Here is a 16,438-nt window from a genome sequence, read left to right as displayed (position 1 = left end):
TAACCTTATGTCATCTTAGGCAGGTAGAGGGGCCCAGGGACCCGAGAGGGCCACAGAAAACTTCCTTATTGATAAAACATTTGATAAACCCTTAGAGAAAAGATGAGTCAAAAAAGTAAAATGTTCCTGGAAGATATTTAGGTATAATTGGAGCAAAACAAATTCGGAACACTAGGAGAGAGTTCTGGGAGAGCTTTATTTTTATGTATATACAGATTAATAGTCATTTAGAGCTTCAGAGTGTTGGACAGTAGCATTGCAGAAGTGCATTGATAAATCACGTCTTCCCAGCCACATCCAATTGCTGTAATTTTTGCTATGTAAGTTTGGTCTCCTGATTGTATTTAATAAAGACAGATACTTTCCTGCTGAAATTATGACCACTGTTTGTGATATCTCAATGTATTGTTTAAATACTGGTGTTTGCATTACACCTGTAGATACATCTTGGGAAATTTTTTTTTTTTTACAATTGGCAGTTTCTTTTAATGAGTTGATGTATTTGCAAAAGTAAAGGCAACTTAGTGACTCATCATATTTAATCAGTGACTGACAAACAAGAGGAAAATTCTTAAGAAGTATTCCCTTTTATTCAGAGGTTTTCAGTGGTGGCAGGGGGTGCCACCCACTAGGCGATGTTTAGAGTTGAGGCGGGGTGGGTAGCCTTTCAGTGTAACAGTGGTTGAAGGGTGCTACTGGCATTTAGTGGGTGGAGGCCAGTGTATCAAACATCCTGCAATGGTGAGACAGTTGGATACAACTAAGAAGTGTCCCACCCAAAATTCGACAGTGTGCCCTCTAAGAAACACTTCTCTGTGCTAATTTATTTAATGCTTGATAAATAACATTGTTTTTGTAAAATATAAACAGAATTTTTATATTTTAAAAACTCAGAAGTAAAGATGCCTCCCTCTAAAAATATTAGTTATACACACACACACACACACACACACACTCATACACTCGTGTTATAGGACCAAGCAACTTGCACATTTGGGGATGTGTCTTCTCATGGCTAGATTGTGGATTGTGGTCTGAACATACCTGACTGCTGTTCAGCTCTGTCAACCATTCCCATGTGTGTCTCGTCCTTGTGACAGTGGTAATCGCTTGGCTGCCCTTGCTACTTGTCTGTCCTCACCTCAGCTAGGTCCCTGCCCTCCTTTTCTAACTGGACAACTCTGCTACTACCTCTGGCCATACATCTGACTTACAGCTGTGGCATCTACACTGTGGTGTCTTGTGGCTTCTGAGGCTCAGCTAGGGGTGTCGGCTGGATCGTGCAGACAGGCCCATCTCTTAAATGACCTGGCTGAATTTTAAGGCTAACAGTTGCGATTTTTAACACTGTCAGTTATTATAAGTTCATTTTTGTGGTGATTTACACTTTACAAAGCACGCTTTTGCATGCTTTCCTTTATTTTTTGTTCTTTCAATAATTTTGCGAGGTAGGTGAACAGGTCTTGTCTGTAATTTATAGGTTGTTGCATAGAAGTCAGCTAATCTGATTCTTTTATTTTATAGTTGCAGAAACTGAAGCCCAGATCAATTAAGTAATTTGTTTAAGATTTCATGCAAGTAAAAGTTGAGACAGAGTCTCAGATATTCCCTCTCCTCTAACAGGTATTCTGATCTGCGATTGGAGGGGAAGGGCCTATTGTGTGGGTAGATGAATGTAAATCCTGAAGGTCTGGTTTGAGGCAGAGGGTGGCTTACATGGTGATATGTTATTTATTGGGCACCACCAATGCCTCACATCAGAGGGTTTGGGGGTTTCTCTGAAACTTCAATATATTGCAGTGCTTTGAGGTCAGACCCACCAGAAGACTCAAAAAGTGCTCAGCTTTCTCTTCCTCTGGGATAGAGTTATGCAAAGAGGCCCTCCTCAAGGAGGCCCCTCACCTAGTAGGAAAGTGGCTGCAGTGGTTTGAGCCAACATGTTGTGGTCCAGATAGATGTGTTGTATTCAGCATCTGTATTAGACCCAGCAGCACCTTTCCTCTCTGTGCAGGTCACTTTCTTTCTACCCTAGGGACAAGCTCCTGAAGCAGTGTAGTTTGAGCTTTGGTGGCCGCCATTCTTGATTCTTTTTTTTTCCTTGCTCTGTCACCCAGGCTAGAGCACAGTGGCATGATCATGGTGCACTGCGGCCTCAATCTCATGGGCTCAAGTGAAGCTCCTGCCTGGGCCTCCTGAGTAGCTGGGACTATAGGCGAGCATGATCATGCCTGGCTGGTTTTTTTATGTTTTTATTTTTTGTAGAGAGAGGGGTCTCACTATGTTGCCAGGGCTGGCCTTGAGCTCCTGGCCTCAAGCAATCCTCCCACCTTGGCCTCCCAAAGTGCTGGGATTATAGGTGTGAGCCACTGTGCCTGGGCTTGATTCTTTTTTTCTTTTTCTTTATCATTATTATTGTTGTTCTTGTTATTTTAGCTCCTTTTCATCATATTTTCAGGGATTTATTTGTTTGCTTTCTTCTTTTTCCATTCTTATTTCTCCCATCTCAAGAAGGGAAACAGATCTTGGACTTAGTACTAAGACTGATCAGCAGTGACGGTGATCTACCAATTGGTTCTCAAAATCTTACTTTTGCCTTAGGCCACACAGAGTGCACTGTGGCCTTGTGGCTTGTGTAGCTCCAGCTCTGGTTAAGAGATATTCTAATGATTCGTAAAAAATGAGAAAGTTCCAGGCCTTGGAGGCAGCATGACACTGTTGAGAGCCTCCCAGGGAAGTAGCTGGGACTCAGTTATGCACAGAATGCCTTAAGAGTTTGCTGTATCTTCTCATTCTGATGTTACTGATGGTCCTGGCAGCTAGAGCTAGTTCAGGGCTGAAACCTGAACAATATTATTGGCATGACAAATGTTGGTCTTTTTAGCATTAAGATGAGTGAAAAAAGAATCACCAGCCCAGCCCTTCTGAAAAACTATTTTCTTTTTCTCTTATTGATTCCAATGTAATTGTGACTTAACCCATTGCTGCACTGGAGACAATATGGAATTGTATAAATGTTTTTCCCCCAAAATGGTAGATTTTGTAGGAATAGGACTAGAATCAGGATGAACAGTCTGGGTTAGTGGACTCTGATAGGATCCAAGATGTTGCATATTGTTAGGACTAGTCTATTACTTACGTGAGGGGTTCAAATGGGTAGTTCTGGACAACTATAGGGGAACATTTATCATTTTTGTGTGGTTGTACACTTTCATTGTTAAAGTGTTTTTTTAAATGAAGGCCTAAGACCATGCAGTGAATCTGAAAAGTATAATTAATCTAAACTTAGAGTTTCTACTATGTTTAGGGTTAGGGGCTCTTATTCTCTAAGCTTACAACTTTGTTTTGAGAAAAAAAAAATGGATACTTTCAATCTAAAAAGCTACCTTATTAAAAATTGAAGATTAAAGTGCCGAATATGCAACTACTTGACTTTTTAAAAAACTTTTTGTTCAAATAAAATAGCAGAAAAGAGCACATACGGCCTGCTGAATTCTTTCTACTAAACACACATGGCAGCCCACACCATCAGCACTCTAGAAGTCCCCTTTGTACCCCGTTTCAATCACTGTCCGCCACTCTGTATGGGGAAATGGGCCTACCGTTCTGATTCCTAAAGTCATAGATAAGTTTAGCCTACTTTTATACTTTATACAAATGCAATTTTACTTCCTTGAGTGTTCAAATAAGAAAAAAATAATCTTTTAAAGACTGTCATCTGTCATTTATCACAAAGCTTATAATTTTCCTTGAAAGTACCTTTAGTTCATTAGAACTTAATCATCTCGTCATTTTGGTGATGATACCTGTGGTTATTGCGGTTTTTTATAGTGGATTTATACATTTACTTCACAACATTCAGGGGCTTGATTTTACTAAATCCAGTGATAACCAATTCAAAACCCTGCCCATAGCCCACCCCCTCCCCACCTCTAATATGTTGTAATTCATGCCATTTAGTTGTTGACTTTCCAATATCAGCATCTGCTGAGATGTATTCACAGCTCATCTGCAGTGGAGACCGAGGTCTGGTTTGAAGGGAGTGGGAAAGGCTGATGAGATGAGCCGAGGGATCATAGGAACAATCCTACCCCCTTCCCGCATATGTTGATTTTAAAAACTGAAAACTCTAACGACCTTACCTCTTCTACCTGCCTCTGTTCCCTGCTGAGGAGACCAGTGCTGTGACAGCAGCCTTGGAGTAGTTTTATCCACTTTCTAATTCTCCGACTTTCCCTTAGTGTCCAGCCACTTAAAAGGGCCTATTTATATTTAAGTCTTAGGGTGTCTAAGAGTCCACTTGCTCCTGGATTTTAGGCTGAGGTTTAGGTTTTGTTTGTTTGTTTGTTGTTTGTTTGTTCGTTTTTGAGATGGAATCCAACTCTGTTACCTAGGCTGGAGTGCAGTGGCATGATCTCAGCTCACTGTAGCCTCTACCTCCTGGGTTCGAGTGATTCTCCTGTCTCAGCCTCCTGAGTAGCTGGGATTATAGGCGTGCACCACCACCCCCAGCTGAATTTTGTATTTTTAGTAGAGACAGGGTTTCGCCACGTTGGCCAATCTGGTCTCAAACTCCTGCCCTCGGTGATCCGCACGCCTTGACTTCCCAAAGTGCTGGGATTACAGGTGTGAGCCACCATGCCCAGCCACTGAGGTTAAGTTTCTAGTGAGCCTCCATTTCATGGTCTCTGAGAAATCTGGCATTTGCTTCGTGGGTTTGTCCAGCAAATTAGCTACCGTTTTAAGTTATTATTCATTTATGTCAGTGCTGCTCAAAGTTTAGTGTGTCTAGGAATAAGCTGAGAAGGTTGTTAAAAATGCAGATAACTGAGCCGTAGCTTCGGATAGTCCGATTCTGAAGACCTGGGGCACATCATAGAAATCTGCATTTTTATTGATCCTCAAAGTGATTCTGGCACATGTTGTCAGAGTCCCACCAGCCTTGAGAAACATTTCTCTACGTAATAGTTTTCAAACCTTATTATTGTCATGAAGTTATTTATGCAAATGAAATATTATGTGGAACACCGGTATACACAACAATAACATTGGAGCTGTTGTGGCTAAAATAGGATTGGCAGATGTTAGTGGAGCCCTGTCCCTCGGGGACTCAAAGCTTCTGGCCCTTAAGGCTAACCTAGACATAAAATGTTGCTAAGTTCTTGCTGAACCTAATATAATAAAATGGGTGTCATTTTATAGATTCATAGAATACTAGAACTGGAAGGGACCTTTGCAGTTGATTGTGTCCTCTAATTTTTCAAAACTGTGATTCATAGAGGTGAAGTGACTTTTTTTAAGGTCTTGTAGTGAAAGTGTGACAAGCCACAGCCAGATATCAGGCCTTCTGTCTCCCAGTTCAGTGCAGAACAGACACAGACAGACACACATACCCTAACCCCCGCAAACATTGCTCTCATTTTCACTGCACCCTCATTATATAACCTATTTGACAATGTAGCAAGACAAGGAAGTAAATGTTAAGTCCCCAGTCTTCTGACTGCCTATCTCATTTTAGCATTGTCTATCTGAAAGAAACTTTGATGCTATGAAATGAGTTTTCATATGCTTTCTTATACCAAAAACAAACCAGGCCCGATATAAAGACATATAAGATGTTGGAGCAGTTGTACTCAACGAAGTAACTTTGATAGGTACAACAGAGAGCTAACCTTACTGCAGGCACCTCTGCTACCTTTGCCTGGGTAGAATGATATCAACAGTGTGGGTAGAAGTGGATACGTAGTTCATGGATAAACCAATAGCATAACAGCCCTTCCTGATTTCAGAGTCAAGCATTCACTTGAAATCGGCACTATAGAATTTGTCTTTATGGGGACTTGAGTAATTACATCAGTGTGAAGATACAATATTTGATAGGGATAATTTTAATATGCATTCTGTGTTCCATGACCTTAGAAAGCAAATTTTTGGTCCTTGTTTTCTTGTTCTCCCCATTGCACATTGAAAGGTCTTTATTGAACTATAAATTAAGGTGATTACTGGCCTTTGTGGAAGGTGAATACAAGAATCATTCTTTTTTGTGGCTTTGTGTCATTTTAAATTTTTTTTTCATTTATTACATGCTATGTGCAAGACACATTTATTTGGCTGTTCTCTCTTCCACCTCGCCATTTTGCTACACATAGACCTCAAGCAAGCCACAGTCATACCTCACTTGGTAAATTCCTACTTTGTTAGTTCCAGGAAAAAATTCCATCTTTGAGAATTTTTTTTTCACTGTTTTTGTCAGAAAACGGAAAGTATGCAACAATGTGTTTTCTTTTCTGCCATAACTGCCAGAAAATTGAGAGCCAAATTTTAGTAATAATCTAATCTTGGGAGTTTGGCAGCATCTCCTCTCTCTGTTTCCTTTAGTTTGTCTAGTTGGTCTCTTATTTTTTTTATCCTGAATTGACCTATTCTACATTTTTTAAATTGGGGCTCCTGTAAACATTCTTTGGAGAAGGATTGGTCATTTCTTTTCATGTGCATTTGATTTGATGTCTATGTGCCTGAATTACCCTGACTCTAATGAGAAAGGAATGAGATAGGGGTAATTGGTTCCCAGAATCTTTGAGATGGAAAAGTATGCAAGGAGCAGAGCAAAACAGTGAAATACATCAAAGTGTTTTGAAAAATGGTTCCTGAAGATGCTTTAATGTACTTGCTATTTGTGAGTATATCAACAGGCTGAGCATGAGGTCTTTTGAAAATGTCTTATTGATGGGACTGTAGTGCCCAAAGAATTCAGATTTGGCAGGCCGTTTCATGGAAGAGTCTGTGTTACCTTGGAGCGTGAATGGCATTGAGTTGTTTACTGTCTGTGTGGTGCTTTTGTTCAGCCCAATTCCTCTTTCTTTTGCCATTTGTCATACATTACAATGTGCTTAGATCAACAAAAGATGTCTTTCTGCTCCCAGCTGAGGCGACGGCCTTCGGCGATGGTCTGGTGCAGGCTGATCTCTACTATGCAGGTCTTTCCAACCCTCCTAAGGACGCTGTTGGTAAACTTGCCCTCTTCCCTTACAGAGCAAATGCCGTAGGTGGTCAGGAGAAAATATGCCCTTCTCCTGGTCTCCAGGATTAACCCCACTGTGTCTGTTGATAAGCATGGGATCACATGGACAGTTTTGAGATAATTGAATGTGTCAGGAGCTTATTAATTTCAAGAAATAACTTACACAAAAATATAAATGCATAAAGAACTTTCCTGGTTAAGGAATAGATTTCTGCTGTTTTCATGTTTCCTGTGTAAATTACCCTTCCCACGTGTAATAGGTTTCAAAATTTTGCCTTTTGAAAAGATCAGCTCGTGCTCTGTGGATTTTAGTAGTGGAATGGCCTTTTAGAGAGTCACAAAGGTGGGGTGTCTGACTCTGAAGACCAGTCTGCCTTCTGAACATTCACTTGTGTATTTCTCTAGAAAGATTTAACACACTTAAAAATAAAATTAATCTGTTAAAATGTTATGTTTATTTGAAGTTGGAAGGCAAAAAATTGTCCTTGCTCTGAAAATGTAGTCTTCTTTGGAAAAGTGCAAATAGAAGTTTGTAGATAATGATCCTGTTTCATCACTAGGCGAGCATAGTTATTTTAGTTATTTTTTCCTGAGGACTAAATTTACTACAATTGTGCATGAATATGCATGTGGAAGTTTCCAGCTATGAGGTTTTCGTTGAAGCTAGAAAAGACATGGAGAAATCAGTTTTTTTTGGTGAAAATAAACATCAATACCCATTTTGATGTGAATATCTAAAGTGAAATGAAACCAACTACATGTATTTTTTAAATGCTGAGGCTCATATGTGAAGGGTGAGCATAGTGGGCAAATTTGGAATGATTCTCTACATTTAAAGATTATTTAAGGTACTGGTATTATACGCACAGGATAATACCAGCTTAATAATCAGTCACAACAGATTCTGGAATGGACTGGGGAGAACTATGGGATAGTGCGGTGAGATGTATGTTATTAGTCTCAGATTATAGCATGTCAGAGAAAGAAAACATATGCCGAACTTAATGAACCCCATTAATGGTCTCAGCTCCTCCTCCTAATTCCTTTCGGTGCCTCACTGCTATTTAGACTGGGAGGCACGCATTGACAGCCACGGCAGGATCTTCTACGTGGATCACGTAAACAGAACCACAACGTGGCAGCGACCGACAGCTCCCCCAGCCCCGCAGGTGCTGCAGAGATCTAACTCCATACAGCAAATGGAGCAGCTGAACCGGCGGTGAGGATGAGCATTATGCTGTGACTGTTGTATTTTGTGGTTGGGCTAATTTTTACCTGGCACAAAGTAGAAGACATGGTTGTCTCTTTGATCTTTGGGTGTCCTGTCATTAAAGTGTAGCTGTTACCTCTTTTGATTCCCAGACTTCAATTGGACTTCTCTTGATTAAAAAAAAATAATAATACCCACATATATACCTTGTTTGGAAACTAGAGAACAAATAAATAAATATGACCTCTTTTGTCAACCCAAGCCTTGATTTTTAGTAAAGCAGAACATATGTATTTGCTATTTAAAGCCAAACATCTTTTCTAGTCTCTAGAATCTTTATTTGTGGCTTCTCATTATTATCAACCTAAGCTTTTTAGATGAGTTATTCTTTTTCAAGAATTAACTGCTACGGAACATAAAGATTTTTTTCCCTTTAACAATATAGGAATTTACTTTTCTTTGGTTAAGGGCCACAGAATTTTTTTAGTGTTATTAATTTGCCAGGAAAATGTTCCCCAAATAATGGACAGAAGAAATTTAATGCAGTGTAATTTAAACAGCAGATGGCCAAGAAGTCCAGGGAATGGGGGTTAGAGGAGGAAATAGTTGAAGCCGAGAAGATAGTGAAAAATGCTAGACTCTTGGGGAGCAGTTGAGTCCCATCTTTTGAAGGCTGCTGGAATGTAATTCTAGGCTCATGATTTTAGATATCAGAGTATCCGCAGAACCATGACCAATGAGAGGCCTGAGGAAAATACCAATGCTATCGATGGGGCAGGGGAGGAAGCTGACTTTCACCAAGCCAGTGCAGGTAAGAGCTTTGGGCTTTGTTTTTGTAATTTCATAAAAGTCAAAAAAGAAACAAATAAGGATTCCCAACAGATGAGGCTTTTCTTTTGGAGAACTTTTTCTCTTCAGTAAGATATGGTAATCCAACTCAAAAAACAGAATTCACCAGAAACCTCTTCTAATCCTCAACTTTTAGTTAATATTAAGAAAGAAATCACAAAACCCAAGTAGAATATAAATTACTTTAATTTCTTGATCTGTGGGATATTGGAAAAAGAATCAGATCATTTAAAACACATAAGAATGCATTAAAATGTTAATAGTGACTAGAAGTATTACTTAACTGAATTTTAGTGTAATTAAGAACAGTCATGTTTTAGGTATGAATTTGCGGCAAAGAAAAAAGCATTGGGGGATTAAAATGATAGCACATGATGTAGGTATCCTATGGTTCTTTTAAAATACAGACTGAAGTGAGTAGATAGTTTTCACATCATAGAAAGATTTCCTTGACAGCCTCTGTGGTCTGCCCTGTCTAGATTTCCGACGGGAGAACATCCTGCCTCATTCTACCTCCAGATCCAGGCTCACGTTGCTGTTACAGTCTCCCCCCGTGAAGTTCCTCATCAGCCCAGAGTTCTTCACCGTGCTGCATTCTAACCCTGTAAGTAGCAAATCTGAAAGAGTGTGAAGGAAAACAACAGGCCAAAGAAAATGATCCTTGTTTTTGTAGTAATAGCAGGAATGATAATGGCGAATGTTTCCAGAGCACTTAGTGTGTTCCGAGTTCTATGTTGAGCACTGAACACTTTAACCCGTTTAGTCCAAAGAAACCATTTGAGTTCACTGGGCTGCTGTAACAAAGCACTGTAAGCTGGGTGACCTGTCAGCAACAGAAATTTATTTCTCATGGTTCTAGAGCTATGAAGGCCAAGATTGAGGCACTAGCAGGTATGGTGTCTGATGACAGTCCATTTCCTTGTGTGTAGATAGCCATCTTCTCCCTCCATCTTCGTATGGTCTATGGGCTGAGGGCTCTCTCTCAGCCTTCTTTTATAAGGGTATTAGTTCCTAATTACCTGTTAGGTCACCTCCTGCCCCCACCTTCTAATACTATTATATTGGTGATTAGGTTTCAACCTACGAACTTTGGGGGACACAAACATCAGACCCATAACAGGAGGATTTAAAGGATTATTCCATGAGTCTCTGAGGGCTGAGGGAGTGGCTTGCTGAAGATAATAATTAAAGGAAGGTCATCTTAACTGCACATGAAGTGATTTAGAATGAGGAGAACATTGACCATAGAAGTCTAGCTGGATATAATCCATTCATCATGGCATGTGTTGTTAGGAGCCTGGACTAGGATATAAGAAAATAGAGAAAAAGGATTCAGCATGAGAGGAATCGCAGGCAGGGAGTTGGCAAGATTTGGTGGATAAATAGGTAGAATAGAAACTGAAGAAGTTGACCTTGAGTATTAATAATAATAATAATACATAAATAATGAATAATACATAATTAATAATACTGGGAAAATGTGGATGAGGGACTTGTTAAAGGAATTGAAGGAGAACATATTGAATTTAACAAGACATATCATACACTTTCAGAAAAACAGAGTAGATCATAGAGAAAAATAAAAGTCAACAGAATCCTATCACCAGGAGTTGGTGGTGAGGTAATTAGTATATATTAATACATATTTATTTATGTTAATATTTTTCTGCCTTCTTCAGCTTTGCTTTACAAGTATAAACATCTGCCTGGCTTTCCTCATCATTGTCTCCTGGTTTACAGATTTAGCTTGGAGCAGAGAAGACTTGGGAGGAGAGTAAGCAACGAATAACATGCTACCTATCCTCGTATATTATGCGAGAGGGGTTAGATTTACTGAGCACTCAGCTTAGCAAATTTGTTGATGATTATGTACTAGGCACTGAGCTAAGACCTAGGGATACAGAGATGACAGCAACTGTGGGCCCTGGCATCCCAGACTTGAGAGTAATTATAATGTCATAACCAGAATTACAAGTGCAATAATGGATGGCTATAGAAGATACACTGCTGGAGTGGACGATTAACTCTAAAGGGAAGGCACATGGAAGGAGCCATAGACAGGTTTGCATTTGAGATGAGTTTTAAAGATTGATTAGGAGCTTGCCCCAGAAACAAGATGGGCAGGAGTACTCTAGGTAGAAGGAGCATCATTTGCAAAACAATCGATTCATGAAGCTGCAAGTCTGTCTTGATCATTACTGCAGAGGTTCTAAAACTGGATTATTAGTATTGTAAGCAATTCAGTGTTGCTGGTGTATTGAGAACATAGGACACTAGTGAAAGTCAGATTTGAGCCTGGGAAGGGATACAGAAGCCAGGTTACACAAACCTAAACTCATGTATGGGACGATTCTAGGAGGTGACAGGCTTTCATGCAAGGCAGAATGGGCTAACATTTAAGCTGTCACTGTAACACAGAAAAAAATCATGCTTTAATAGGAAGAGCCTCAGACTTGGAGTCAGATGGCACAAGCTCCCCTTTGTTTTTTGTTCATTTGTTCATGCCTTCATTTAATCAGTATTTATTAAATGCCTGTAATTTGCTTGGTACATTCTAGACTCTGGGAATGAGTGGTAAATAAGACAGTTCTAGATAACAGACTAGTGAATAAAAAAGGTAATGCAGGTACTGCAGTGTGGTGTGAGGCAACTGAAACCACACACTGGGATAGAGTTACTTGGGGATGAGGTGGAGGAGGCACTATTTTATTTTTATTTTTTTTAATCTCAAAATCTCACAAGGAGGCACTATTTTAGATCAGGTGGACAGGAAGGCCTCTCCAGTAGAGCCACATTCAAGCTGTCATAAAATGCCCAGAAGCTGCTTAGGTAAATGTCTGAGAACAGAACCTGCCTTGCCAAGGAAGTGCAGAAACTCCGGGGTAGGAATGAGTTTGCGGTGGTACGTAATACGGTCAGGGAAGCAAGCAGGGCTACAGAAGGTTGGGCTTGCATGATCTGGCAAGGCATTTGAGCTTTATTCTGAAAGAGTTTTCTATATGGGGATAATGTAGAGTTTTAAAATTTCCTCCTAGCTGTTATGCAAAGAATGGGTTTTCAAGGGCAAGATTGGCATCAGGGAGACTAAGTGAAAAAGTCCCATGGTAAGGCATGGAAGTGGCTTGGGCTAATGCAGTTAGCAGTAGGGACGGTGACAAAGTGGATGAATATTGGATATATTTTGAAGACAGAGATGACATTCTTGCTAATAGATTGGAATACAGGATAGGAGAAAAAAAGACTTCAAGAAGGAGCAACTGTAGCTAGACTAATAAAGAAGAAAAGAGATAAGACTCAAATAAACACAATCAGAAATGATAAGGGACAGATTACCACTGACCCCACAGAAATACAAACAACCATGTCAGAGAATACTATAAACACCTCTATGCACATAAACTAGAAAATCTAGAAGAAATAGATAAGTTCCTGGACATATACACCCTCCCAAGACTGAACCAGGATGAGATTGAATCTGTGAATAGACCAATAATGAGTTCAGAAATTAAGGCAGCTATAAATGGTCTATCAACCAAAAAAAGCCTGGGATTAGATGGATTCATAGCTGAATACTACTAGAGATACAAAAAAGACCTGGTACCATTTCTACTGAAATGACTCCAAAAAATTGAAAAGGAGGGACTCCTCCCTAACTCATTCTGCGAGCAGCATCATCTTGATACCAAAACCTGGCAGAGATATAACAGAAAAAGAAAACTTCAGGCCAATATCCTTGGTGAGGATCGATGTAAAAATTCTCAATAAAATACTGGAATCCAGCAGCACATCAAAAACGTTATCCACCAAGATCAAATTGACTTCATCCCCAGGATGCAAGGTTAGTACATTTACAACATACGCAAATCAATAAATGTGATTCATCACATAAACAGAACTAAAGACAGAAACCACATGATTATTTCAATAGATGCAGAAAAGGCCTTCGATAAAATTCAACATCACTTCATGTTAAAAACTCTCAATCAACTAGGTATTGAAGGAACATAACTCAAAGTAATAAGAGCCATATATGACAAACCAACAGCCAATATCATGTTGAATGGGCAAAAGCTGAAAGCATTCCCCTTGAAAGCCAGCACAAAGCAAGGATGGCCTCTGTCACCACTCTTATTCAACATAGTATTGGAAGTTCTGGCCACGGCAATCAGGCAAGAGAAAGAAATAAAGGGTATTCAACTAGGAAGAAAGGAAATCAAATTATCTTTGTTTGCAGATGACATGATTCTAAGTCTAGAAAACCCCATAGTCTCAGCCCAAAAGATCCTTAAGCTGATAAGCAACTTCAGTCTCAGAATACGAAATCAATGTGCAAAATTGCTAGCATTCCTATACACCAACAACAGGCAATCAGAGAGCCAAATCATGAATGAACTCCCATTCACAATTGCTACAAAAGGAATAAAATACCTAGGAATACAGCTAACAAGGGAAATGAAGGACTTCTTCAAGGAGAACTACAAACTACTGCTCAAAAAGAAGTCAGAGAAGACACAAACAAAAGTAAAAACATTCCATCCCCATGGATAGGAAGAATCAATATTGTGAAAATGGCCATAATACCCAAAATAATTTATAGATTCAATGCTGTTCCCATTAAACTACCGTTGACATTCTTCACAGAATTAGAAAAAAACTATTTTAAAATTCATATGGAACCAAAAAAGAGCCTGAAGAGTCAAGACAATCCTAAACAACAAGAACAAAGCCGGAGGCATCACACTTCCTGACTTACACCTATACTAGTAACTTGTAACTATACTAGTAACTTACAACTATACTAGTAACCAGAACAGCATGGTACTGGTACAAAAACAGACACATAGACCAATGGAACAGAATAGAAAAGTCAGAAATAAGACTGCACACCTATAACCATTTGATCTTCAACAAACCTGACAAAAACAGGCAATGGGGAAAGGATTGATTCCTTATTTAATAAATGGTGCTGGGAGAACTGGCTAGCCATATGCAGAAAATTGAAACTGGACCCTTTCCTTACATTATATACAAAAATTAACTCAAGATGGATTAAAGACTTAAATGTAAAACTGAAAGCTATAAAAACCCTAGAAAAAAATCTAGGCAATACTATTCAGGACATAGGCACAGGCAAAGATTTCATGACAAAAGTGCCAAAAGCAATTGCAACAAAAGCAAAAATTGACAAGTGGGATCTAATTAAACTAAAGAGCTTCTGCACAGCAAAAGAAACTGTCATCAGAGTGAACAGACAACCTACAGAGTGGGAGAAAAATTTCATAGTCTGTCCATGTGACAGAGGTCTAATATTCAGAGTCTATAAAGAACTTAAACAAATTTACAAGAAAAAAACAACCCGATTAATAAGTGGGCAGAGGATATGAATAGACATTTCTCAAAAGAAGACATACTTGTGGCCAACAAACATATGAAAAAAAGCTCAACATCACTGATCATTACAGAAATGCAAATCAAAACCACAATGAGATGTCATCTCATGCCAGTCAAAATGGCCATTATGAAAAAGTAAGAACACAACAGATGCTGGCGAAGTTACAGAGATAAAGAAATGCTTCTACACTGTCGGTGGGAGTGTAAATTTGTTCAACCATTGTGAAAGACAGTGTGGCGATTCCCCAAAGATCTAGAACCAAAAATACCGTTTGACCCAGCAATCCCATTACTGGTTATGTAACTAAAGGAATATAAATCATTATATTATAAAGACACATGAACATGTATGTTCATTGCAGCACTATTCACAATATCAAAGACCTGGAATCAACCCAAATGCCTGTCAATGATAAACTGGATAAGGAAAATGTGGTACATATACACCACAGAATACTATACAGTCATAAAAAGGAATGTGATCATGTCCTTTCCAGGGACATGGATGGAGTTGGAAGCTATTATTCTCAGCAAACTAAAACACAAACAGAAAACCAAACACCACATGTTCTCACTTACAAGTGGGAGCTGAATGATGAGAACCCATGGACACATGGCAGGGAACAACACACAGTGGTGCCTGTCAGGGGTGGGGTAGGAAGAGGGTGAGCATCAGGGATAATAGCTAATGGATGCTGGGCCTAATACCTAGGTGATAGGGTGATCTGTGCAGCAAACCACCATGGCACACGTTTATCTATGTAACAAACCTGCACAACCTGCACACATACCCCTGAACTTAAAAGTTGAAGAAAAAAAGAGCAACTGATTGCATGGCAGTGTTCATGAGTTTTCTGGAGAAAAAAAGTGTGTGCGTATTTGTGTGTATGTAGGTTGTGTTTATACACACATGTATGTATATGTTTAAATATATGCATGTGAGATATATATATAGAAAGATATCTATATATGTATGTATAGATATAGATATCTATGTATGTATAGATATAGATATCTATAATTTACAAACAATAGTAAAAGAGACACTGAATGGTTTGTTGATTTTGGTGCCTACAGTGGTAATTGAAGAACAAGTATAGTTCCAACAAGACTATTTTCATTTGCATTAACAAGCAAAGACAACAGTGTAACAAGGGAGACATGTTGGAGTTTCATATTCCTTTGTCAATAGTTTTTGCATACTAGACTTACATTTCTTCATTTTATGTGTGTTTGTGCTATTTGCAATGTAACAGCACAATTTGAAGTTTCATCTGCATTTTAATTTTCTCCATTAATTTCTTAAGTCTGGACCTTAAGTAGAAAAAAAGGCAGTAAACTTTTCCTATAAAGGACCAGAGAGTAAATATTTTAGGCTTTTGGCCCAAAGACAACATGTAAGCAAATGGCCCTGGCTGTGTTCCAATGAAACTTTTTTTTATAAACACAGACAGGTAGCCATTGGGCCTGTAGGTTGCCCACGTGTAGTCTAGACAGCCCACAGAACAATAAATTAAGCCCTGATACTGCATTTCCTGATTTCTGTAGTGTTAATACACCCACTGTGGTCAACGTCAAACCACCAATGACATCATGAAGCACAGAATTCTAACTTCTCTCTTTGGGCTGCCTTCTTTCATACAAGTTCCTCATCACTGCAGTGTTTCAAGTAGATATTGGATTAATAGTCATTGAGTTGTGGTATAAGACTGTGGAATTTTTTTTTTTTTTTTTTTTTGAGATGGAATCTCGCTGTCGCCCAGGCTGGAGTGCAGTGGCGCGATCTCAGCTCACTGCAAGCTCCGTCTCCCGGGTTCACGCCATTCTCCTGTCGCGGCTTGCGGGGTAGCTGGGACCACAGGTGCCTGTCACCACGCCCAGCTACTTTTTTGTATTTTTAGTAGAGACGGGGGATTTCACCATGTTAGCCAGGATGGTCTCGATCTCCTGACCTCGTGATCCACCCACCT

The 16,438-nt window shown here is 39.3% G+C and overlaps 1 protein-coding gene across 7 annotated transcripts in view; it reads left to right on the top strand.

The window, feature by feature from the left end:
* The window catches only part of LOC105468168 (HECT, C2 and WW domain containing E3 ubiquitin protein ligase 2), a 384,482-nt gene that overhangs the window by 270,361 nt on the left and 97,683 nt on the right, over positions 1-16,438 (top strand). For all 7 annotated transcript variants that reach the window (XM_071073114.1, XM_071073110.1, XM_071073111.1 and 4 more), the window contains 3 exons: positions 8,087-8,237; positions 8,936-9,039; positions 9,557-9,681. In XM_071073114.1, the coding sequence (XP_070929215.1) occupies positions 8,087-8,237; positions 8,936-9,039; positions 9,557-9,681 (380 nt within the window). The remainder of the gene's footprint in view (positions 1-8,086; positions 8,238-8,935; positions 9,040-9,556; positions 9,682-16,438) is intronic.

This window comes from Macaca nemestrina, chromosome 11 (genome assembly GCF_043159975.1).
Source record: "Macaca nemestrina isolate mMacNem1 chromosome 11, mMacNem.hap1, whole genome shotgun sequence".
Taxonomy (NCBI): domain Eukaryota; kingdom Metazoa; phylum Chordata; class Mammalia; order Primates; family Cercopithecidae; genus Macaca; species Macaca nemestrina.
The sequence above is the reverse complement of the archived record's forward strand: the minus strand, read 5'-3'. Positions and strand labels throughout refer to the sequence as shown.